The following is a 27,437-nucleotide window of genomic DNA, read 5'->3' as shown; positions in this document are numbered from 1 at the left end:
GAAATGCTCATTCTATGGTAAATTATACCAGATGACCTCTTCAGAATTCTTCTAATTCTGATTCTGTAAATTCTAGAGACTAACTCATGATGCTAGGTTCAGTTAGCATTCTTGGATAAAGAAGGAAAGCTAATTCCCCAGCAATAATCAGCCAAACAATAGCTCTTTAGAATCTGTCATTTTTCTGTGTCATAAAAATACATAATTTTTCTTTTCTGCTCAGTTCATTATTATAATTTTCCACACTATTTTCCCTAAAAGAAAGTGGGACTTCTTTAAAAAGTCTTCTTTATCCTATTCATTAATGAAATTTAGAAATTATCTTCAGGAACACAGACTATTTTATCAGAGCTAAGAGTAATTAAACCAGGCAACAGGAAATTATCATCTCCATAAACAGAAGACAGAGATCTTTATAGAAAATCACTAAGATTCTTGACTGGTATAGATGACTTAATTAACATGAGAAGACATCTCTATAACTTATTTGTCAAATGTACAGACCTATTTGTGAAATACAAAGGTTGAGATAGCATATAAAATTTTGAAATACTGATATTAAAAAATCCATAACATCTTCAAACCTAAATATTTCATACGGCATTTCTTCATGCTATTTGCCTTCTACAAAATCATCAATAAAGGTCTTATCTGTAGTAAGAACATTTCCTATGGTGTGAACATTTAGCTTATAGAACTCTTGTGTCTGAAAATGCCAGAAAACCACTAATCACTCTGCCTATCTGACAAGAAGATTGCAAAGATCAATGAAACAATTAAGTACAAAATATTGTGCAAATATAAAACTGGTATTATCATCATCCTACATGTACCTCTAACTCACAGAGAATTTTTCCACTACATTTCTATTAATTGGAATATTTTAGGAAAAGTGGAAGATACAAATTTTAAGTAGTTAACTAAAAAAGAAAAACTGACATTAGTATTAGTATTATACTATTTGGAACAATTAAGATGAGAAGGCACTGACATATGACCATCTTAAATAATTTTTTTTTTTTTAAGGTGTAGCTACTTACCAACAAGTCTTATTACATTCAGTGTTGTATTTGTTAAGATGGGTGCATTCACTTTATTTAGACTGTAATCTGATTTCTTCCTGCTTTTTAGAGTCTCTCGAGAAACGCTTAATATAAGAAAACAAAACAGATTTGCAATTAGGGTTGTCAAGTAGTAAATCAATAAGTAACTCAGCTTAGGATCTAATTTGCTAATTAGTTACTGAAAATCACCAATTAGTTACTGAAAATCTTACCACTTATTGGCTGGGGATATAGAGATTATCCTCCTGTCCTTACAGAGCTTACAGTCCAGAGGGGAAGAGAAATCAGTAAACAGAGAAATAAGGTACTATAATGTATTTCTTTGGTTCTCAGACATTAATTAACAACCATTAAAAGAAGCTATGTCACTATATTGTAGCAATGTTTTCTTAGGTCAGTCTCCCAAGGCAATAGAAATAAAAGCGAAAATAAACAGATGGTACCTAATCAAACTTATAAGCTTTTGCACAGTAAAGGAAACCATAAACAAAATGAAAAGACAACCTATAGAATGGGAGAAAATATTTGCAAATGATGTGACTGACAAGGGCTTAATTTCCAAAATATACAAACAGCTCATACAACTCAATAACAAAAAGACAACAACCCAATCAAAAAATGGGCAGAAGACCTAAATAGATACTTCTCCAAAGAAGACATACAGATGGCCAACAGGCACATGAAAAGATGCTCAGCATTGCTAATTATTAGAGAAATGCAAATCAAAACTACAATGAGGTATCAGCTCACACCAGTCAGAATGGCCATCATCAAAAGTCTATAAATAATAAATGCTGGAGAGGGTGTGGAGAAAAGGGAAGCCTCTTGCACTGTTGGTGGGAATGTAAATTGATACAGCCACTATGGAGAGCAGTATGGAGGGTCCTTAAAAAACTAAAACTAGAGTTACCACATGGTCCAGCAATCCCACTACTGGGCATATACCCAGAAAAGCCAAAAGCTCTAATTCAAAAAGATACATGCACCCCAAATGTTAACAGTGGCATTGTTTACAACAGCCAAGACATCGAAGCAACTTAAGTGTCCATCAACAGATGAGTAGATAAAGAAGATGTGGTGTATGTATACAATGGAATATTACTCAGCCATAAAAAAGAATGAAATAATGCCATTTGCAGCAACATGGATGGGCCTAGAGATTATCACACTAAGTGAATTAAGTCAGACAAAGACAAATATTATATGATATCACTTATATGTGGGATCTAAAAAATAGTACAAATGAACTTATTTACAAAACAGAAACAGACTTGCAGACATAGAAAACAAACTTATGGTTACCAAAGGAGAAGTGGGGGGGATAAGCTGGGAGTGTGGGATTAACAGATGCATAAAAATAGATATAAAATAGATAAACAACAAGCATTTACTGTATAGCATGGGGGACTATATTCAATACCTTATAATAAACTATAATGGAAAAGAATTTTTAAAAAGAATATATATACACATATATGTATAAGCAAATCACTTTGCTGTACACTGAAAACTAACACAATATTGTAAATCAACTATACTTCAATAAAAAACAAATAAAATAATAAACAAAAAAAGAAGTTATGTCACTTAAAAAAAAGTTCTAGGAAAACCATACATCAACTGTACCAAGCATCCTGATTTCAGACCTACAAATATGAAAAATACCTTCCTTAGAATCTGGATTAGGCATAAAGTATAATGGTAAAGTCTGGAGTTGGGGGGCAGCACTAGATTCAAAGAAAAAGTATAAGTTATATGGTAAGTACAGGAAAAAAGGGGACAACATGTAATAAGATCGGAAGTAAGAGAACAGAGTACGCTTAAAGAAGCGCAAGGAGTTGACAGTGGTAGCCTGGAGAATGAGTGGGCAGAGGGAAATGTGATAAGAAAGGAGGTAAGTAAAGGCCAGATCACTGAAAGGAATTGAACCTATGATTATAACGAGTATGAACCATATCTTAAATGCAGTGGTGAGCCATTAAACATTTTAACCAGGAAAATAACATGATCAAATTTGTATATAAAAGAAAAATCTGAATTTGTATCCAAGAACAGATTAGAAAGGGTTAAGACTGGAAATGGGAAGCCACGGTAAGGAGGCTGATTCAATAATCTGGCCCAGAGATTTCTGCATGAACTAGGATGGTAGCAGTGAAATACAAGAAATTTTGATAAATTCAAGAGACACTTAGAAGTTGGAATTGATATAACAGTCGACTGGTTAACTGCAATCAGTAGTTTACATTGTGTATATTTCTTAGGGGTAGGTTAAAGACAGTTTAAGAGGCTGCATAACCCTACAAAGAATGCCAGGACATACACATATAGTGGCAGACGTTTGTTCATTTCAACTTAATTAGACCTTTTCTTTTAGTAAAAACATACTCAAAACATCTAATGAAAAAGTCCAACAAAATAGTTCTATTCAGTTCATAATGGATCATAGATGTAGATAATTAAGTACCACATATTTGTGTAAACCAATGGAAACAAATTTCCCCAATTAAAATATCCCCAATTATATGAGTTGTTCACTTTTGAGGTGAGAGATTACATCAGTCAGGGTGTCAAATCAATCAAGTATTCACTAGGTACTTTGGGGGTAAAGGGTAGGGAAGACTATACTTAAATCTATCATTAAAAATAAAGTATATTTGTGGTCACTCAATATCTGATACTCAGTCATGAAACTACCTCACTCACAAATCAGAATCAGGCCCAATTTAAAGAAGGTGACAAAAATTCTTATACAGTTATCACAGTTTTTGAAGAAGACAGTTTATCATAAAACAAAACTCAAGTACAAAAATAGGAACCTTAATAGAAGGCTCAAAATATCAATGACATTGGGAAGATTTTTCTGTATTTACTAGATTGAGGCAGCAAAGCCACATACAAAACAAATGACTATTTTCCTCCTTGAGAAAAAGGAAATCAATGTGAAACATAAATTGATCTATGTGAAGCATAAACCACCTCCAAAGGCGGCACTGATTCTATAAATCAAAAGTTTGTTTTTCTGCAAAAACCACTGATCTCTAGATTAAGAGCTCTTGGGTTATGCCCATTATCAAAAAAACTACATTTTTAGCCTTCCAGGAATCATTTTTAAAACACATTAATTTCTCAGGGTATGTGCCCAGTAGTGGGATTGCTGAGAGTCATGTACCACAATGTTCATTGCAGCTCTATTTACAATAGCCAGGACATGGAAGCAACCTAAGTGTCCATCAACAGATGAATGGATAAAGAAGATGTGGCACATATTATATACAATGGACTATTACTCAGCCATAAAAAGAAATGAAACTGAGGTATCTGTAGTGAGGTGGATGGACCTAGAGACTGTCATACAGATTGAAGTCAGAAAGAGAAAAATAAATACCGTATGCTAACACATATATATGGAACCAAAAAAAAAAAAAAGGTTCTGAAGAACCTAGGGGCAAGACAGGAATAAAGATGCAGACGTAGAGAACAGACTTGAGGACACGGGGGGGGGAAGGGTAAGCTGGGATGAAGTGAGAGAGTGGCATGGACATATATACACTACCAAATGTAAAACGGATAGCTAGTGGGAAGCAGCCACATAGCACAGGGAGATCAGCTTGGTGCTTTGTGACCACCTAGAGGGGTTGGATAGGGAGGGTGGGAGGGAAATAAATGCAAGAGGGAGGAGATATGGGGATATACGTATAGCTGATTCACTTATGTTATAAGGCAGAAACTAACACACCATTGTAAAGCAATTATACTCCAATAAAGATGTTTAAAAAAAAAACAAACAGTAACTTCTGTCACATGACACTATAACCAAAAGAAAAGTTTAATGAGTTTTTTTCCTTAACCTTTCAAGTAAATCCTATATGTTAAACGTGCAACATAAAATGAGAAATACCATAAATTCCAAGAATAAGTACCTTTTCACAGGAGCATCGCCTGTCTGCTCATCAACATAATCTTGTTTTAGTTCCTCAGGAACATCACTGTCACTGTCATACTCCTGATAGGCACTTTTTTCTTGTTCATCAGATTCATACTGAAAAGAACACAGTATATTATTCAACAATGGGCACGAAGAACCAACCTTTCTTGGAGTCTTTCAACACAGTAAAAAAGTATCCAATTTTATAAGAAGTACATTACGGATGAAAGTTCTTAATAACTGAGCTTTAATTTTGCCATCAAGAAATCATATTAACTTTCCATTTTCTTCTTTATCATCCTACCTTAACCAGCTCAAAAGAAAATACAAACATTATATTTCAAATGCTTATAAATGCCCAAAAGAATCTCCATATAAACAAATGAAAACAAACACATACCCTGCTAGACCTTAGAACAGGAAAAGAGTGTTTATTTGATTAAAAAAACTCTTCCTTCAAATGGTTTCATCCTATTTATTTCCATTTTGCTAGTTCATTATAAAAAGCTTGAGAATACAATTCTGGTACGCTGGAAGTATTAAGTCAGCTTAATTAAACACAACACACATGCTAATATTCTATCTAATTCATTATGATGAGATTTAATTCCAAGGGCAACTTAGAAAATTAGGCTTAGCACCTATGGACTACTGAGAGCAAGGACAAAAATGGTGGGCTTGCTCTTGAGAGGAAGAGTGCCTTTTCATCATCTTTTTGGCACCATGGCCCAGTGCCGGCAACGGAGAAGACAGTGGAGTCCATGCACAACAAAGGAAGCAGTGGCAGTACCACCATCATCATTGCTGATTAGTATTATAAACTAATATGATTAAATAATGGCTAACATTTATTGAGTTTCAACCAAGTACTGGGCTAAGTGCTTCCATAAATTGTCTCACTGAATCTTCAAAACAATTCTATGAGGAAGTTTTGTCCCCATATGCCAGTTGAGGAGACCAGTATAATGACAATAAGGGAAGAAGTCAGTCCCCTAATTCAACAACTATTTTTTAAGAGTCTAAAGCATTACGACAGGCTGTTTTAAGATGTGGACCCTGACCCTCAGGACTTATGCTGTACCTGTGAAGATTAGATCACACATTAATAACTACAAACAAACATTAGAGACATTCTCCCTCACTTGTACACAATGTGATCCTGGTGGCATTCAGAAAGGTGTTCTACACAAACTAGGGTCAGTTCCACAGTACAACAGATCCTCATTTCCAAGGATTCTTTATTTGCAAATTTCCCTACTCGATACAATTTGTAATCCCAACATCAATACTTCATGACACTCCTTGGTCATTCACGGATATGTGCCATGTGGAGTGGCAAACACTTTTGAGTCACCCTACATACATGTTCCCAGCTAAGAGCAAGCAAGGCGACACTCTACCTTCTTATTTCAGTTCTCCTGCTGTAAGCAAGTGCCCTTTTCAAAGTCTATTTAGTGTCACATTCTTAAAATTTTTGTACATTTTGCTGGTGATTTCACTGTTCAGAATGCCCCCCAATCATAGTACTAAAGTGCTGTCTAGTGTTCCCAAGTGCAAGAAGACTGTAATATGCCTTAAGGTAAAAATACGTATGTTAGATAAGCTTCACTCAGGCATGAGTTACAGTGCTGTTGGTCATGTGTTCAAAGTTAACGAATCAGCACTATATTAAATTAGGTGTCTTTAAGGAAAAACACACATAAAACAAGGTTGTGTATGGACCAGTTGGTGAAAATGTTGTGACCAGAGGCTTGCAGATACTTAATCCCATATTTTGCTTAAGAACAACGGTTCTGTATTTGTTAATTCAGAGTTCGTGCTTACTTTATTGAACACAACTGCCAGAAATAATGAGAATCAAATGCTATGCGAGATTTAAATTAACAAATCACCAGTGCAGAGGGATATATTATTTCAAAAATATTGGAATGACTTAATTCTTTTCAGTTTAGTCTACTTTATAGAGGCAAAATGTCACAAAGAATCACTAAATTATAATTTTAAATATGGTTCTCTATGGAATAACTTCTACTTCATGATAAAACATGATAGTGGTATATTTTCATGACAATATTTTTAAAATTATATCTTCACTTAATAACAAAAACAAACCAAAAATATGGAGACAAATTCAACAGATTTTTGTCAAACCCAAACAGTTTTCACTTCAACTTCATCAAATCTAAAATAAAAATTATACCTAGTCCCTCTGGAAATTAAATACTGTAAAAACGCCCTACAGGTAACTGTGAAGTAAGTATTTCCTCATTGTAAATATGGGGAAACTGAGGGTCACAAAATCACAATAACTTGCCAAGATCCACAAAGCTAATCAATAATAAAGGTCATATTCATTCATCTGCCTGCAAACCTTTCCATTAACTCACACTACTTCTAGTTTATACTGTTTTTTGAGCTGCTCAGAGTGCTGTTAAAACATTGTATTCCTAAATCCTCAAAATATCCCTGCCAGGTAATTAAACAAGACATTACCCTGTTTCAGTTAAGGGGACATGGAACAAAATGACTTCCTTAGTTACCCAACAAGTGGCGTTGAGAAAAAAGTGCAGATGATCTATTCCTTCATACATCTGTCTATCCAATAAATCATATAATTATGCAGTGAATAAACTATGCTCCTACTCAATTAGTAACCTGGTAGGAACATAAAGTAATCTAATAACAACATAAAATAAACATAAAGGCAGAACTTATCATTCAAAAGGACAATGTCAACAAAGCATACTGGAAAGCCATTCATTACCTGTACAAGTAGTATTACAGGTGTCTAAGTATATAGGTAGGAAGGTGGGTGGTAAATGTATGAATAAATCTAGTCAATTACCTTGCTCATTGGGTACAACACGCTCAATAAGAAAATCCCACTAACGTTCCACAGTATGTTTTAAAAGCACCACATACCCCATTAGAAGCCAGGACGTCTTCTGTTTCTTCATCTTTGTGGTCAGCCTGAATTTCAAATGGATTCCCACCACTACAGTACTGCTCAAACAAGGTTACCATTTTTGAAGAAGTTGAGGATGGCTGCTTATTGGGTGAAACTGATGGGGAACGTGACTGTTCCATGAATTTAAATTCCTAGATGTTTAAAAAAAAAAAAAAGGAGCCAGATCCCTTTTAGCCACAACAATAAAATTCAAGTACATAAACATATTCCATCAATGCAGATGTAGTTAGTATAGAAAACAATCCTATTCTTTAGGTTATTCTTTTTTTTTTAGGTTATTCATCTTTAAATCTTGCAAGTTATCTGAAAGCACAAACTTGGACATACATGTTCAAAGGTTTTCCTAAAGACAACTCAGTCGCTGATGTCACTTAAAACAGTGTTATCTGCATCAAGCTGCTTTTGGCTTACTTTATGGAACTCCACAGAAAATTTTTTTAAATAACTTCAATTTGATAATTCTAAAAATTTTTACACAACAGCAAAAGTCCTAGTAGAGTACAGTTTTAATAAAGTCATTCATAAAAACTAATTCTTGGTAAGTCAAATAGCTTGCACCATTTGAGATACTCTATGTGAATACATTGAAATCCAAGCATAAAAGATATACCTTTCTTTGTTATATTGATGTCTATAAACTTTCATTTATTTTTCTTCATATACCAAGAAGCTGACAACAAAAATACATGCTGAGGTCAGATGACACATCTTCTAGTCCTAGCTCGACTTTAATCCATTATATTCCATTAACTTCCTACATAATATTGGGAATGTACCCTGATTCCCTATGCCTCCATTTCCTCATCTGTAAAATGAAAGGGTCGATCTAGATCAAAGAATCACAAATACCAAAACTAGAGAGTTATAGCACCCAGTCCAAATCACACACTTCTCAGATGAGGAAACTGAGGCAGTCCAGAGGGATTCAGGTCCAAGTTCAAGATTATACAGCTAATTAGAGGAAGAGATGGAATAATGGCTAAAGTTCTTTCGAATTACAAAACTCTTGATTTAATGATTTTTAACAAAAATTTAGTACACATTTTTCTTATACTTTTTAATCATTTTAATATTATTCCCCAATTTAAAATTTTTCATATTCAGAGATAATCCTCTTTAAAATTACATTGGTTTACTAAGTTTCAAATGATGTGTTTAGTTTCTTTTTAAATTGCAGCTACACATTAAATCAGATCCACAATAATGCTTAAAAATCAGGCCATTACAGGCTTCCCTGGTGGTGCAGTGGTTGAGAGTCCGCCTGCTGATGCAGGGGACACGGGTTTGTGCCCCGGTCCGGGAAGATCCCACATGCCGTGGAGCGGCTGGGCCCGTGAGCCATGGCCGCTGAGCCTGCGCGTCCGGAGCCTGTGCTCCGCGACGGGAGAGGCCACAAGAATGAGAGGCCCATGTATCGCCAAAAAAAAAAAAAAATCAGGCCATTATTTTAAAAATTCTAAACAAGGGGTGACTATAAATTAATAGGACAAAAAATTTTTAAAACAAAATCTACAGGAATACATGTGTCAAATGAACACCATCTCAGCTGTAAATAGCTTTCAATGTAATTACTTTTTTCCCCCATTGTGGTTACAACATGAGATCTACCATTAAAAAAACTTTAAGTGCACAGTATAGTATTGTTAACTACAGGCAAAATGTTGTATCATAGATCTCTAGAACTTACTCATCTTAAATAACTGAAACTTCAAAGTAACCACTTTAAAGGATATAATGCTCACTTGGATGGAAATGTTTCAACGTACCTTGTAAAAAAGTTGTTTTCTAATTACAGCAAGTTTATATACACATGTACCCCCCACACACACACAAATTGATGGTTAACTACAAATTCAAATAAAAGTATTTAAATAGAGATTCTAAAATCAATGCTGGAATTCTAAATAATGTTAAGGAATCATCTTAATTTAATAACTCTAAATAATGTTAAAATTAATGTTAACTTGATTGTCTTTAAAGCATTTATTAATCAACATGTTTCAGTGTATTTAATATTTCCACATTAGGAAAGCAATATGATAAACCTGGATGAGAAGTAAGCTATTATACAATATGAGCATAAACACTGTCCCTTTAAAAAAACTTTTAATCATGTATTCTTTACATTTATCCAGGAATAAGAAAATTCTTTCTAGAAAGCCATTTCTTCTAAAGGCAAAAACTACACACTCGACTTTCTAAACAGGGATCTAAATTTATATACTGTATTCTGATATTTGATATTTGTCAGATAGGACATGGTCTACCACACAAGAAATATTTATCTATATAATATGTTTCAACCAAAAGAAAAAAAAATAAGGATATTTTCACATATTACATTATAGGATTCAAGGAATCAATTAACTAACAAAACTTAGTTATGTTTTTTTTTTTATAAGTGCCTCTTTGATCTCTGAGGCATTTTCTCATTACAGACAAATTTATGAGTTGCAGCATAAATTCAGAACCTATTAGACCCTTTAAGAAATGACAAATATTCTGCAAATATAAGCATTTTCATTAAAGACCATCAAAATATAACTGATTTTTCTGCAAAATTTAAATGAAGCAGTAGACCCTCTTCTGAAATCTAAAGAAAACAAATTATTTTAATTGTGACTCTTTTCAGGCAAAGGAGTTTTACTCAAGTGTATAAAATGAATTTGTAAAAAGAGACAGATTTTGACATCCATTAAAGTATCACCTTGTAAAAGAGGCTTATTATTAATCACTTTTAAGGAAAAAAGGAAAGGCACTATTTCTTAATTTAATTATTTTATAAATGTTTCCATATATATGGTTTGCTTTTAAAGATGACTACATAAAAGACTGATTTATTTGCTCTTAAACTTACGTGAAGCTGCAAGATGCTGAAATTTGACTTAACAGGACAAAGTTCCCAGGTCTCATTTTCTAGAAACATTCTCAGTTCATCAAGCCGTGTTCTTAAAAAAAGAAAATGAATACTCCAAAAAATAAGAAAAGTACACTGCACACAAGAATATAACAAAAACTATTATAGAGTTATCATCATGATCATAATCAACTTTGAAAACTCATTCAGACCAACAGAGTAAGCACTTTTACATATTTGTTAATATCTTATCATCTGTAAGAGAAAACCCACAAATATTTACTAAACTCAGAATATTTTTACTATATTGCAAAAATAATGAATGCATAGGAAATGATATTTTTCTTAAGGGACTAAACTAAAAGCTACTCACCAACTCATGTACTTAAGACATCCTTAGCTATTAGTGCCAAAAAAACCAAGAAATAATTTATAGGGTTTATAAAACCACAAATGCTAATACATGTTTTATGCTAAAAAGCATAGATCTTAATCATTCTTACTAAGCCAAAAGATCAAGTTGATTATCACTATCTAAATATATTTTAGCTCAGGGCCTATCTATCTCCACACAGCATTTACCAATTAAATTAGCAAGTATGGCACTTAAATTAGCAAGTAGTCACATGTCATACTGATTTCTTCTTTCTTTAATGCTATTGCTCTTACTGTCTCTGAGTAATCAGTACATTATAGGAGCAATTCCAGAAAAACAAATACTTCCTTCCTGTTAACCCAGAAAACAAAGGGCCAGGGTCTGCCCTATTCTTCCTTCTTCCTGCAACAAGCCTCATTGTTGTTTCCAAAATCAAGCTAAAAACAAAATCTAGATTTTTTTAAATCCACAGGTTCTAAAGTAAAGAGGGAAAAAACAGTAAAATCTGTGAAAAGCAGAAATTGCTCCAAATATTAGAGTTAACAGACAAGGACTTTAAGATAACTACTATAAATAAGTTAAATAAAATAGAGAAAAAGATGCACAAAATGGACAGAAATGAAAATTTTAAAGCATTGTAATAATAAAAACAAAAAAGAATCAAACAAATGTTCTATAACCAAAAAAATACAATGCCTCAAATTAAAAACTGATTAAGTCAAACAGCAGAAGACAGGAATGATGAACTCGAAGACAGTGCAACAGAAAATATCCAAACTGAAGCACAAATGGAAAAAGAAAAATGGAAGAAAGAGAAAAGATCATAAGAGATATGTGAGACATTCAAAACATCTAGTATGCATGCAAGTGTATGGAGAGGAGAGACAGAAAGAGAAAGAGCAAAAGCAATATTTGAAGATGTAGGTAATGACTGAGAATTTGGCAAAAGTGATTGTCTCCATACCTACCACCATATACAAAAATTAACTAAAATGAATCACAGATCTAATGTAAGAACTAAAACTATAAAGTTTACAACTCTTAGAATTCTACAATAAAAAGATAAATAACCCAATTTTTAAATGGGCAAAGGCTCTGAACAGACATTTTTGCAAAGAAGATATATAAATGATCAGTAAGCACATAAAAAGATGCTGAACATCATCACTCATCAGGGAAATATAAATCCAAACCATAATGAGGTACCACTTCACAACCACCAGGATAGCTATAATCAAAGAGACAGTAACAGGTACGAGCAAGGATTTGGAGAAATTAGAACTCTTATATAGTGCTGGTGGAAACATAAAATGGTGCAGCCCCTTTGGGAAACTTTCGTAGTTCCTCAAAATATTAAACATAGAATTACCATATTACCCACCAATTTCACTCTGTATTGGTTTCCTGTGGCAGCTATAACAAATTAACAAAAACTGGGTGACTTATAACAACAAAAATTATAGTCTCACAATTCTGGAGCCCAGAAGTCTGAAATCACAAGGTTGAAATCAAGCTGTCAGCAGGGATACACTCTCTCCAGAAACTCTAGAAGAGAATCTGTTCCTTGCCTCTTCCAATTTACGGTGGTTGCTGCCATTCCTTGGCTAGTGGCCACAGCACTCCAATCTCTGCCTGTCTTCACATAACTTTCTCCTGCATATGTGTATGTCTTTTCCTCTGTGTCTATATCAAATCCCCTTCTGTCTCCCTTTAACTGTGATTGCATTTAGGGCCCATCCAGATAATCCAAGATAACCTCCTCATCACAAGACCATTAATTTAGTCACATCTACAAAACACTTTTTCCAAATAAAGTAACATTTACAGTTTCCAGGTATTAGGACCTGACATTTTTGTGGGGGTGGGGAGTGGGGAGGAGGGGAACGGGGAAATGACCTGTCAGACTACCAAACACTCCCAGGTACATACCCAAAGAACTGATAATATATGTCTATGCAAAAACTTATACACAAGGGGGCAGAGTCAAGATGGCAGACTAGGAGGACACGGATTCATGTGTCCGCACAACTAGGGCATCTACCAGGCACCGGTGAGGGACCACAGAAACCTAAGGGGATGGGAGGAACCCACAGCGACCGGGTAGGACGTGGGGCATGGGGGGGTGAGGGGGAGGGGAAGCAGAGGTGGGACGGGACTGGCACCCCTGAAGAGCAGCTGGAGGAGAGGAAGGGATCTCACACCCGAAGGGGGAAATTGGGGGACCACCAGGAAGACAAAGGAGCAAAAGGGAGCGTGGCCAGGTCTCCCCTGCCCACTTGGGCCCCCAGGAGCCTGCTGAGATCCTGGGCCTGATCCTCTGCCCACCGAGGCCCCCTCCAGCCACATGGGTCCTGAGGGAGTGGGAGGGAGGGAACAGGGAGCAAAAGTAAAGGCCAGACCTCTAGGACTGGAACCCCTGAGGTGAGGGGAGGAGTTCCTACACCAGGCAGGACACACCCATGGTTAGGGGTCCAGCGGGGACTGGGGAGACCCTGGGGGAGATGGGGAGTGGGGGCGTGGAGGAATGGAAGGGAACGAGGCCAGAGCTTTCCCTGTCCACTTAGGCACTGGGAAGCCTGTTGGGCTCCCGGGCCTAATCCTGTGCCCTTGGAGTCTCCCTCCTGCCATGCAGAGCCCAAGCCCCGCCCCTACACCCACACCCAGGGCCCTACCTCTATACTCGGAGACCCCCTCTGAGACCCCCTCCAATGTGCTGGGCCTAAACCCCACCCACACACCCTCACCCAGGGCCTTACCTCCAAACTCAGAACTCCACACTGCAGAGGCCCTCCTTTCCACATGCTGCCTCTCCCCTTCCCTGCAGGTCCTAAGCAGAGGCCCTGCCCTACACTCAAACATCAACCCCCCACCTGCCTAGGTCTCACCCCACTGTAAACCCCACCCCTGCCTGAGTTCCACTCCCACAGCCAAGGTTTTTTTTTTTTTTCCCCTCTTTTAGATTGGGGTCCTGTTTTACCTTGTTGATTCATTGTTCTTGATTCATTTATATTTTTATTATTCCTAATAAATCTTTTCTTTTTCTAATTTTACTTTATTCTTTATACTTTGTTATTGCTCTCTCCATTTGGCTTGTTCCCCCTGCACGGCCCCCCCTCCTTTTTTTCTATTTTCTGTTGTCGTTTTATTTTACATTACTACAGTTGTTTCAATTATATTTTTACTTTTCATAATATATTTTTTATTTTTCTAATTTTATTTTGTTTTTTATTCTTTGATATTGTACTGCTTTTTTTTTTTTTTCTTTTTTTTGCCGCACCATGTGGCTTGCAGGATCTTGGCTCCCAGGCCAGAGGTCAGCCCAAGCTCCTATGGTGGGAGCTCTGAGTCCAAACCACTGGACTAATAGAGAACCTCAGACCCCAGGGAACATTAATCAGAGTGAGGCCTCCTGGAAGTCCTAATCTCAGCACAAAGACCCAGCTCTATCCAACTGCCTGCAAACTCCAGTGCTGGACGTCTCAGGCCAAACAATCAGTAAGACAGGAATATAGCCCCACCCATAAAAAAAAAAAAAAAGAAATGACAAAAAAATACGTTACAGACAAAGGAGCAAGGTAAAAACCTACAAGACCAAATAAATGAAAATGAAATAGGCAACCTCCCTGAAAAAGAATTCAGAGTAATGATAAAGATAATCCAAAGTCTCGGAAACAGAATTGAGAAAAATACAAGAAACATTTAACAAGGATCTAGAAGAACTAAGCAAACAAACAGTGATGAACAACACAATAACTTAACTTAAAAATACTCTAGAAGGAATCAATAGCAGAATAACTGAGGGAGATGAACAGATAAGTGAGCTGGAATATAAAATAGTGGAAATAACAAACAGGGAACAGAATAAAGAAAACAGAATGAAAAGAATTGACGACAGTCTCAGAGACCTCTGGGACAACGTTAAACGCACCAATATTCGAATTATAGGGGGCCCAGAAGAAGAAGACAAAAAGAAAGGGTCTGAGGGGTTCCCTGGTGGCGCAGTGGTTGAGAGTCTGCCTGCCGATGCAGGGTACACGGGTTCGTGCCCCGGTCCGGGAAGATCCCACATGCCGCGGAGCGGCTAGGCCCGTGAGCCATGGCCACTGAGCCTGCATGTCCAGAGCCTGTGCTCTGCAATGGGAGAGGCCACAAGAGTGAGAGGCCCGCATACTACAAAAAAAAAAAAAAAGGGGGGGGTCTGAGAAAATATTTAAAGAGATTATAGTTGAAAACTTCCATATCATGGGAAAGGAAACAGTCAGTCAAATCCAGGAAGCACAGAGTCCCATAGAGGATACACACAAAGAGAAACACACTGAGACACATTAACTCAAACTATCAAAAATTAAACAAAGAAAAAATATTAAAAGCAGTAAGCGAAAAGCAACAAATAACATACAAGGTTAACAGCTGATCTTTCAGCAGAAACTCTGCAAGCCAGAAGGGAGTGGCAGGACACATTTAAAGTGATGAAACGGAAAAACCTACAAACAAGATTACTCTACACAGCAAGGATCTCATTCAAATTTGATGGAGAAATTAAAACCTTTACAGACAAGCAAAAGTTAAGAGAATTCAGCACCACCAAACCAGCTTCACAACAAATGCTAAAGGAACTTCTCTAGGTAGGAAACACAAGAGAAGGAAAAGACCTACAGAAACAAAACAATTTAAAAAATGGTAATAGGAACATATATATCAATAATTACCTTAAATGTAAATGCATTACATACTCCAAACAGGGCTTCCCTGGTGGCACAGTGGTTAGGAATCTGCCTGCCAATGCACGGGACACAGGTTCAAGCCCTCGTCCAGAAACATCCTACATGCCGTGAAGCAAATAAGCCCATGTGCCACAACTACTGAGCCTGTGCTCTAGAGCTCGCGAGCCACAACTACTGAGTTCGCGTGCCACAACAACTGAAGCCCACAAGCCTAGAGCCCATGCTCCACAAAAAGAGAAACCACAACAAGAAGCCCGTGCACCACAATGAAAACCCAATGCAGCCAAAAATATATAAATAAAATAACTAAATTTATGAAAATAAATAAATAAATAAAATCCTCCAACCAAAAGATAAAGACTGGTTAAACGGATACAAAAACAAGACCCGTATATATACTGTCTACAAGAAACCCACTTCAGACCTAGGGACACATACTGACTTCAAGTGAGGGGATGGAAAACGATATTCCTTGCAAGGGAAATCAAAAGAAAGCTGGAGTAGCAATTCTCATATCAGACTAAATAGACTTTAAAACGAAGACTATTACAAGAGACAAAGACGGACACTACATAATGATCAAGGGATCAATCCAAGAAGAAGATATAACTGTAAATATTTATGCACCCAACATAGGAGCACCTCAGTACATAAGGCAAATGCTAACAGCCATAAAAGGGGAAATCGACAGTAACATAATCAGAGTAGGGTACTTTAACACCCCACTTTCACCAATGGACAGATCATCCAAAATGAAAATAAATAAGGAAACACAAGCTTTAAATGACACATTAAACAAGATGGACTTAACTGATATTTATAGGACATTCCATCCAAAAACAACAGAATACACTTTCTCCTCAAGTGCTCATGGAACATTCTCCAGGATAGACCATATCTTGGGTCACAAATCAAGCCTTGGTAAATTTAAGAAAACTGAAATAATATCAAGTATCTTTTCTGACCACTACGCTATGACACTTGATATCAATTACAGGAAAAAATCTGTAAAAAATACAAACACATGGAGGCTAAAAAACATGCTACTAAATAAACAAGAGATCACTGAAGAAATCAAAGAGGAAATCAAAAATACCTCAAAACAAATGACAATGAAAACAAGACAATGCAAAACCTATGGGATGCGGCAAAAGCATTTCTAAGAGGGAAGTTTATAGCAATACAAGCCTACCTCAAGAAACAAGAAAAATGTCAAATAAACAACCTAACCTAAAAACTAAAGAAATTAGAGAAAGAACAAGAAAAACCCCAAAGTTAGCAGAAGGAAAGAAATCATAAAGATCAAATCAGAAATAAATGAAAAAGAAATGAAGGAAACAATAGCAAGGATCAATAAAACTAAAAGCTGGTTCTTTGAGAAGGTAAACAAAACTGAAAAACCATAAGCCAGACTCACCAGGAAAAAAAGGGAGAAGACTCAAATCAACCGAATTAGAAATGAAAAAGGAGAAGTAACACCTGACACTGCAGAAATAAAAATCATGAGAGATTACTACAAGCATCTATATGCCAATAAAATGGACAACCTAGAAGAAATGGACAAATTCTTAGAAAAGCACAACCTTCTGAACCTGAACCAGGAAGAAATACAAAATATAAACAGAACAATCACAAGCACTGAAATTGAGACTGTGATTAAAAATCTTCCAACAAACAAAAGCCCAGGACCAGATGGCTTCACAGGCAAATTCTATCAAGCATTTAGAAAAGAGCTAACACCTATCCTTCTCAAACTCTTCCAAAATAGAGCAGAGGGAGGAACACTCCCAAACTCATTTCTACTAGGCCACCATCACTCTGATATGAAAACCAGAAAAAGATGTCACGCAAAAAGAAAACTACAGGCCAATATCACTGATGAACATAGATGCAAAAATCCTCAACAAAATACTAGCAAACAGAATCCAACAGCACATTAAAAGGATCATACACCATTGAGGAGGAGAAGATGGCGGAAGAGTCAGACGCGGAGATCACCTTCCTCCCCACAGATACATCAGAAATACATCTACACGTAGAACAACTCCTACAGAACACCTACTGAACGCTGGCAGAAGGTCTCACACCCCCCAAAAGTCAAGACACCTCCCACGTACCTGGGTAGGGCAAAAAAAAAAGAATAAACAGAGACAAAAGAATAGGGATGGGACCTGCACCAGTGGGAGGGAGCTGCGAAGGAGGAAAGGTTTCCACACACTAGGAAGCACCTTCGTGGGCGGAGACTGCAAGTGGTGGCGGGGGGGAACTTTGGGGCCGCGGAGGAGAGCGCAGCAACAGGGGTGCGGAGGGCAAAGCGGGGAGATTCCCGCACAGAGGCTCGGTGCCGACCGGCACTCACCAACCCGAGAGGCTTGTCTGCTCACCCGCCGGGGTGGGCGGGGCTGCGAGCTCGGGCTTGGGCTTTCGTCAGAGCTCAGGGAGAGGACTGGGGTTGGCAGCGTGAACACAGCCTGAAGGGGCTAGTGCGCCACGGCTAGCCGGGAGGGAGTCCGGGAAAAGGTCTGGAGCTGCCGAAGAGGCAAGAGACTTTTTCTTCCCTCTTTGTTTCCTGGTGCGCGAGGAGAGGGGATTAAGAGCACTGCTTAAAAGAGCTCCAGAGACAGGCGCGAGCTGCGGCTAAAAGCACGGACCCCAGAGACGGGCAGGAGACGCTAAGGCTGCTGCTGCCGCCGCCAAGAAACCTGTGTGCGAGCACAGGTCACTATCCACACCTCCTTTCCGGACAGCCTGTGCAGCCCGCCACTGCCGGGTTCCCGGGATCCAGGGACAACTTCCCCGGGAGAACGCACAACGAGCCTCAGGCTGGTGCAACATCACGCCGGCGGCTGCCACCACAGGGTCGCCCCACACTCCATGTCCCTCCCTCCCCCCGGCCTGAGTGAGCCAGAGCCCCCGAATCAACGGCTCCTTTAACCCCGTCCTGTCTGAGCGAAAAGCGCCCTCTGGCGACCTACACTCAGAGGCAGGGCCAAATCCAAAGCTGAGCCCCTGGGCGCTGTGAGAACAAAGAAGAGAAAGGGAAATCTCTCCCAGCAGCCTCAGAAGCTGTGGATTAAAGCTCCACAATCAACTAGATGTACCCTGCAACTGTGGAATACATAATAGACAATGAATCATCCCAAATTGAGAAGGTGGACTTTGAAAGCAAGATTTATGATTTTCCCCCTTTTGCAAAACTCTTTTTGTGAGTGTGCATGCTTCTGTGTGAGATTTTGTCTGTATAGCTTTGCTTCCACCATTTGTTCTAAGGTTCTATCTGTCCGTTTTTAAAATTTTTTTCTTAATAATTATTTTTTAATTAATAACTTTATTATATTTTGCTCTATTTTATCTTCTTTCTATCTTTTTTCCTTCCTTCCCTCCTTCCTTCCTTCCTTCCTTCCTCCCACCGTCCCTCCCTCCCTCCCTCCTACCTTTCTTTCCTTCTTTCCTTTCATTCTTCCTTCCTTCCTTCCTTTCTTTCTTTCTTCCTACTTCTACTAATTTTCTCTCTACTTTTTCCTCCCTTTTATTCTGAGCCGTGTGGATGAAAGGCTCTTGGTGCTGCAGCCAGGAGTCAGTGCTGTGCCTCTGAGGTGGGAGAGCCAACTTCAGAACACAGGTCAACAACAGACCTCCCAGCTCCACATAATATCAAACGGCAAAAATCTCCCAGAGATCTCCATCTCAATGCCAGCACCCAGCTTCACTCAACGGCCAGCAAGCTACAGAGCTGGACACCCTATGTCAAACAACAAAACAGGAATACAACCCCACCCATTAGCAGAGAGGCTGTCTAAAATCACAATAAGTCCACAGACACCCCAAAACACACCACCAGACGTGGACCTGCCCACCAGAGAGACAAGATCCAGCCTCATCCACCAGAACACAGGCACTAGTCCCCTCCACCAGGAAGCCTACACAACCCATTGAACCAACCTTAGCCACTGGGGACAGACACCAAAAATAACAGGAACTACAAACCTGCAGCCTGCAAAAAGGAGACCCCAAACACAGTAAGATAAGCAAAATGAGAAGACAGAAAAACACACAGCAGATGAAGGAGCAAGATAAAAACCCACCAGACCTAACAAATGAAGAGGAAATAGGCAGTCTACCTGGAAAAGAATTCAGAATAATGATAGTAAAGGTGATCCAAAATCTTGGAAATAGAATAGACAAAATGCAAGAAACATTTAACAAGGACCTAGAAGAACTAAAGATGAAACAAACAATGATGAACAACACAATAAATGAAATAAAAAATACTCTAGATGGGATCAATAGCAGAATAACGGATAAGTGACCTGGAAGATAAAATAGTGGAAATAGCTACTGCAGAGCAGAATAAAGAAAAAAGAATGAAAAGAACTGAGAACAGTCTCAGAGACCTCTGGGACAACATTAAACGCACCAACATTCGAATTACAGGAGTTCCAGAAGAAGAAGAGAAAAAGAAAGGGACTGAGAAAACATTTGAAGGGATTATAGTTGAAAACTTCCCTAATATGGGAAAGGAAATAGTTAATCAAGTCCAGGAAGCACACAGAGTCTCATACAGGATAAATCCAAGGAGAAATACGCCAAGACACATACTAATCAAACTGTCAAAAATTAAATACAAAGAAAGCATATTAAAAGCAGCAAGGGAAAAATAACACACAAGGGAATCCCCATAAGGTTAACAGCTGATCTTTCAGCACAAACTCTGCAAGCCAGAAGGGAGTGGCAGAACATATTGAAAGTGATGAAGGAGAAAAACCTGCAACCAAGATTACTCTACCCAGCAAGGATCTCATTCAGATTTGATGGAGAAATTAAAACATTTACAGACAAGCAAAAGTTGAGAGACTTCAGCACCACCAAACCAGCTTTACAACAAATGCTAAAGGAACTTCTCTAGGTAAGAAACACAAGAGAAGGAAAAGACCTACAATAACGAACCCAAAACAATTTAGAAAATGGGAATAGGAACATACATATCGATAATTACCTTAAATGTAAATGGATTAAATGCTCCCACCAAAAGACACAGATTGGCTGAATGGATACAAAAACAAGATCCATATATATGCTGCCTATAAGAGACCCACTTCAGACCTAGAGACACATACAGACTGAAAGGAAGGGGATGGAAAAAGATATTCCATGCAAATGGAAACCAAAAGAAAGCTGGACTAGCAATTCTCATATCAGACTAAATAGACTTTAAAATAAAGACTATTACAAGTGACAAAGAGGACACTACATAATGATCAAGGGATGGATCCAAGAAGAAAATATAACAATTGTAAATATTTATGCACCCAACATAGGAGCACCTCAATATATAAGGCAAATACTAACAGCCATAAAAGGGGAAATCGACAGTAACACATTCATAGTAGGGGACTTTAACACCCCACTTTCACCAATGGACAGATCATCCAAAATGAAAATAAATAAGGAAACACAAGGTTTCAATGATACATTAAACAAGATGGACTTAATTGATATTTATAGGACACTCCATCCAAAAACAACAAAATACACATTTTTCTCAAGTGCTCATGGAACATTCGCCAGGATAGATCATATCTTGGGTTACAAATCAAGTCTTGGTAAATTTAAGAAAATTGAAATTGTGTCAAGTATCTTTTCCGACCACAACACGACGAGACTAGATATCAATTACAGGGAAAGATCTGTAAAAAATACAAACACATGGAGGCTAAACAATACACTACTTAATAACGAAGTGATCACTGAAGAAATCAAAGAGGAAATCAAAATATACCTAGAAACAAATGACAATGGAGACACGACGACCCAAAACCTATGGGATGCAGCAAAAGCAGTTCTAAGAGGGAAGTTTATAGCAATACAAGCCCACCTTAAGAAACTGGAAACATCTCGAATAAACAACCTAACCTTGCACCTAAAGCAATTAGAGAAAGAAGAACAAAAACCCCCCAAAGTTAGCAGAAGGAAAGAAATCATAAAAATCAGATCAGAAATAAATGAAAAAGAAATGAAGGAAACGATAGCAAAGATCAATAAAACTAAAAGCTGGTTCTTTGAGAAGATAAACAAAATAGATAAACCATTAGCCAGACTCATCTAGAAAAAAAGGGAGAAGACTCAAATCAATAGAGTTAGAAATGAAAAAGAAGTAACAACTGACACTGCAGAAATACAAAAGATCATGAGAGATTACTACAGGCAACTCTATGCCAATAAAATGGACAACCTGGAAGAAATGGACAAATTCTTAGAAATGCACAACCTGCCAAGACTGAATCAGGAAGAAATAAAAAATATGAACAGACCAATCACAAGCACTGAAATTGAAACTGTGATTAAAAATCTTCCAACAAACAAAAGCCCAGGACCAGATGGCTTCACAGGCAAATTCTATCAAACATTTAGAGAAGAGCTAACACCTATAATTCTCAAACTGTTCCAAAATATAGCAGAGGGAGGAACACTCCCAAATTCCTTCTACGAGGCCACCATCACCTTGATACCAAAACAGGACAAGGATGTCACAAAGAAAGAAAACTACAGGCCAAAATCACTGATGAACATAGATGCAAAAATCCTCAACAAAATACTAGCAAACAGAATCCAACAGCACATTAAAAGGATCATACACCATGATCCAGTGGGGTTTATTCCAGGAATGCAAGGATTCTTCAATATATGCAAATCTATCAATGTGATAAACCATATTAACAAATTGAAGGAGAAAAACCATATGATCATCTCAATAGATGCAGAGAAAGCTTTTGACAAAATTCAACACCCATTTATGATAAAAACCCTGCAGAAAGTAGGCATAGAGGGAACATTGCTCAACATAATAAAGGCCATATATGACAAGCCCACAGCAAACATCATCCTCAATGGTGAAAAACTGAAAGCATTTCCATTAAGATCAGGAACAAGACAAGGTTGCCCACTCTCACCACTCTTATTCAACATAGTTTTGGAAGTTTTAGCCACAGCAATCAGAGACGGAAAAGAAATAAAAGAAATCCCAATCGGAAAAGAAAAGGAAAATTGTCACTGTTTCCCGATGACATGATACTATACATAGAGAATCCTAAAGATGCTACCAGAAAACTACTAGAGCTAGTCAATGAATTTGGTAAAGTAGCAGGATACAAAATTAATGCACAGAAATCTCTGGCATTCCTATACACTAATGATGAAAAATCTGAAAGAAAAATTAAGGAAACACTCCCATTTACCACTGCAACAAAAAGAATAAAATACCTAGGAGAAAATCTACCTAGGGAAACAAAAGACTTGTATGCAGAAAACTATTAGACACTGATGAAAGAAATTAAAGATGATACTAACAGATGCAGAGATATACCATGTTCTTGGATTGGAAGAATCAATATTGTGAAAATGACTATACTATCCAAAGCAGTCTACAGATACAATGCAATCCCTATCAAATTACCAATGGCATTTTTTACAGAACAAATAATCTTAAAATTTATATGGAGACAGAAAAGACCCCGAAGAGCCAAAGCAGTCTTGAGGGACAAAACGGAGCTGGAGGAATCAGACTTCCTGACTTCAGACTATACTACAAAGCTACAGTAATCAAGACAACATGGTACTGGCACAAAAGCAGAAACACAGATCAATGGAACAAGATAGAAAGCCCAGAGATAAACCCAGGCACATATGGTCAACTAATCTATGACAAAGGAGGCAAGGATATACATCAGAGGAAAGACAGTCTCCTCAATAAGTGGTGCTGGGAAAACTGGACAGCTACATGTAAAAGAATGAAATTAGAACACTCCCTAACACCATACACAAAAATAAACTCAAAATGGATTCGAGACCTAAATGTAAGACCGGACACTATAAAACTCTTAGAGGAAAACATAGGAAGAACACTGGTTGACATAAATCACAGCAAGATCTTTTTTGATCCACCTCCTAGAGTAATGGAAATAAAAACAAAAATAAACAAATGGGACCTAATGAAACTTCAAAGCTTTTGCACAGCAAAGGAAATCATAAACAAGATGAAAAGACAGCCCTCAGAATGGGAGAAAATACTTGCAAATGAAGCAACTGACAAAGGATTAACCTCCAAAATATACAAGCAGCTCATGCAGCTCAATATCAAAAAAACAAACAACCCAATCCAAAAATGGGCAGAAGACCTAAATACACATTTCTCCAAAGAAGACATACAGATGGCCAACAAACATATGAAAGGATGCTCAACATCACTAATCATTAGAGAAATGCAATTCAAAACTACAGTGAGGTATCACCTCTCACCAGTCAGAATGGCCATCATCAGAAAATCTACAAACAATAAATGCTGGAGAGGGTGTGGAGAAAAGGGAATCCTCTTGCACTGTTGGTGACAATGTAAATTGACACAGCCACTATGGAGGACAGTATAGAGGTTCCTTAAAAAACTAAAAATAGAACTACCATGCGACCCAGCAATCCCACTACTGGGCATATACCCTGAGAAAACCATAATTCAAAAAGAGTCAGGTTCCACAATGTTCACTGCAGCACTATTTACAACAGCCAGGACATGGAAGCAATCTAAGTGTCCATCAGCAGATGAATGGGTAAAGAAGATGTGGCACATATATACAATGGAGTATTACTCAGCCATAAAAAGAAACGAAATTGAGTTATTTGTAGTGAGGTGGATGGACCTAGAGTCTGTCATACAGAGTGAAGAAAGTCAGAAAGAGAAAAACAAATACCGTATGCTAACACATATATATGGAATCTAGAAAAAAAACGTTCTGATGAACCTAGGGGCAGGACAGGAATAAAGATGCAGACATATAGTATGGACTTGAGGACACGGGGAAGGGGAAGGGGAAGCTGGGATGAAGTGAGAGAGTAGCATTGACAAAACACACTAACAAATGTAAAATGGATAGCTACTGGGAAGCAGCTGCATACCACAGGGAGATCAGCTCTGTGCTTTGTGACCACCAAGAGGGGTGGGATAGAGAGGGTGGGAGGGAGATGCAAGAGGGAGGGGATATGGGGATATATGTATGCATTTAGCTGACTCACTTTGTTGTATAGCAGAAACTAACACACCATAGTAAAGCAATTATACTCCAATAAAGATGTTTAAAAAAAAAAAGAAAACCGTGTTGGATCTCTCATCTGCGGAAAAGGTATACTTTTATTCTGATTATTTTTGCATTTGTTGTTGTTTGAAGTTTCAGTGGGATTGTGGTTCCTTTGACTAGTTGAGGGAAGAGAATTTTTTGGTTGAAGAGAGTGATGTTTTTAAATAAGTTTTATTTTTTTAATTAAAAATTTTTTTTATAATTTTTAAAGGTTAGTTTCCGTTTACAGTTACTACAAAATATTGGGTATATTCCTCATGTTGTACCATAAATCCTTATAGCTTAAACAAAACAAAAAACTTATACACGAACGTTCACAGCACCATCATTCATCACAGCTAAAAAGTGAAAACAACCCAAATGTCCATTAACTGAGGAATGGATAAACAAAATATGGTATATCTATACAATGGAATATTATTCACCAATAAAAAAGAAGGAAGTTCTGTTACATGCTCCAAAATGGATGAACCTTAAAAATATTATGCTAAGTGAAAGCCAAACACTAAAGGCCATAATGTATGATTCCATTTATATGAAATGTTCGTATACAGGCACGTATCACAGGCAAATACATAGAGACAAAAACTAAATAAGTGATTGTCAGGTACTGCAGGAGAAGAGTGACAAAAAACTGGTACAGGGTTTCTTTATGGAGTGATAAAAATATTCTGAAATTAGATAGTGGTGAAAGTTGTTGCTGAATTATATACTTTAAAGGAGTGAATTTTGGGCATTTTTGGTATGTGACTTACATCTCAATAAAGCTATTATTACAATTATTGAGGTAGGCATGACTCTAAAATGCACTCTAAAATCCCTCAAGATTGTCTGCCCTAATTCCCAGGACTAAATGTGTTGAAGAACACCCCCATGATTACATTACCAAATATGGAAAAAAGATTTTTGCCAATATAATTAAGATTACAATTAGCTGCCTTGAGTTAATCAAATCAGAAATTATCCAGGTGGAACAAATCTAACTGAATAAGCCCTTTTAAGCAGAGTTTTTTCTCCTCCTGATAGCAGAAGGGGGAAGTCAGAGAGAATTGCTGGCTTTGAAAATGGAAGGGGTCAGGGGCAAGGACTGGAGAGCAGCTTCTAGAAGCTGAGAACACTTCTTAGCTGACAGGTAGCAAGAAAACAGAAACCTCAGTCCTAAAACCACAAGGAACTGAATTCTGCCAATGTCCTGAATGTGCTTAGATGCAGATTCTTCCTCAAAGTCTTCACATAAAAGCCCAACCAACACCTTGATTTTGGCCCTCTGAAAACCTAAGCTGAGAACCTAGACAAGCTGATCCAGACTTCCACAGAACTGTGAGATAATAAATGGGTGTTGTTTTAAGCTGCTAAACGCATTGTAATCTATTACAGAATAATATAAAACTAGTATGGTGATAAAAGATACCAACTCACAGACTGAAGCTTAGTTATTCCTACCCATAAAAAGTATAGAAAATAGGGGCTTCCCTGTGATTGAGGGTCCACCTGCCAATGCAGGGGACACGGGTTCGTGCCCCGGTCCGGGAAGATCCCACATGCTGCGGAGCGGCTGGGCTAGTAAGCCGTGGCTGCTGAGCCTGCGCGTCTGGAGCCTGTGCTCCGCAGCGGGAGAGGCCACATCAGTGAGAGGCCCACGTACCGCAAAAAAAAAAAAAAAGTATAGAAAATAATACAGAAAGTAAAAGTATATATGACAAAAACATTAAAAGGTAAGAGATGGTAAGTGAGTTACAAAGTTGGTTCTCCCATTATTATGGAAGTATATTAACTTAAGGTCAACTGGAACAGAACAGGAATGCATATTGGAATGTTGATGGTAACCACTATGAGAATATACATTTTAAACCTGAGGAAAAAAATATGAAAATTGAAAACATAGATGATCAAGCCAAAAGAAGGCAGAAAGAGAAAAAAATAAATGAAAAAAGTTATCTACACTTTCAGAAACCAAACAGCAATGTGATGGGTTTAAACCCAACTATGCCAATAAATACATTAAATGAAAACGAAAAAAACAGTTCAATCAAAACACAAAAATCGTCAGATTGGATTTTAAAATAAGAAAACAAAAAAAGACTACATGCTGTTTATAAGAGGCATACTTTACATATAAGATTGATATTAAAATTAGGTCAGAAGCAAAACTAGATTGAAAGTAAAAATTACAGACAAGATTTCTTAAAATCAGGAACTAGGGTGGAATTTTCATCAAAATTTTTTTCTTCATCTGTTAAAATGATCAATGTGGTGTTTTTCCTGTAGCTGTTAGTAAATTAAATTTATTAATTTTTAAAATTAGCCAACCTTGTTTTCCTGCAATAAACCCTGTCTTTTCACGATGTATTGTCGTTTTTAGATATCACTGGATATAATCTGCCAATCTTTTGTTCAG

At 37.5% G+C, this 27,437-nt stretch overlaps 1 protein-coding gene across 6 annotated transcripts in view; it reads right to left on the bottom strand.

The window, feature by feature from the left end:
* Window positions 1-27,437, bottom strand: part of VPS50 (VPS50 subunit of EARP/GARPII complex) — a 139,358-nt gene that overhangs the window by 34,469 nt on the left and 77,452 nt on the right. For 4 of the 6 annotated variants that reach the window (XR_009541988.1, XM_060157044.1, XM_060157045.1 and 1 more), the window contains 4 exons: window positions 10,815-10,905; window positions 7,912-8,088; window positions 4,985-5,103; window positions 1,041-1,147 (listed from right to left, as the gene is read on the bottom strand). Coding sequence is in view for 3 of the 6 variants with exons in the window: in XM_060157044.1 (XP_060013027.1) it covers window positions 1,041-1,147; window positions 4,985-5,103; window positions 7,912-8,088; window positions 10,815-10,905 (494 nt within the window). In the remaining 3 variants the exon portion in view is untranslated. The remainder of the gene's footprint in view (window positions 1-1,040; window positions 1,148-4,984; window positions 5,104-7,911; window positions 8,089-10,814; window positions 10,906-27,437) is intronic. The other 2 variants (XR_009541990.1, XR_009541989.1) reach the window with 1 other exon arrangement.

Source organism: Lagenorhynchus albirostris, chromosome 8 (genome assembly GCF_949774975.1).
Source record: "Lagenorhynchus albirostris chromosome 8, mLagAlb1.1, whole genome shotgun sequence".
NCBI lineage: Eukaryota > Metazoa > Chordata > Mammalia > Artiodactyla > Delphinidae > Lagenorhynchus > Lagenorhynchus albirostris.
The sequence above is the reverse complement of the archived record's forward strand: the minus strand, read 5'-3'. Positions and strand labels throughout refer to the sequence as shown.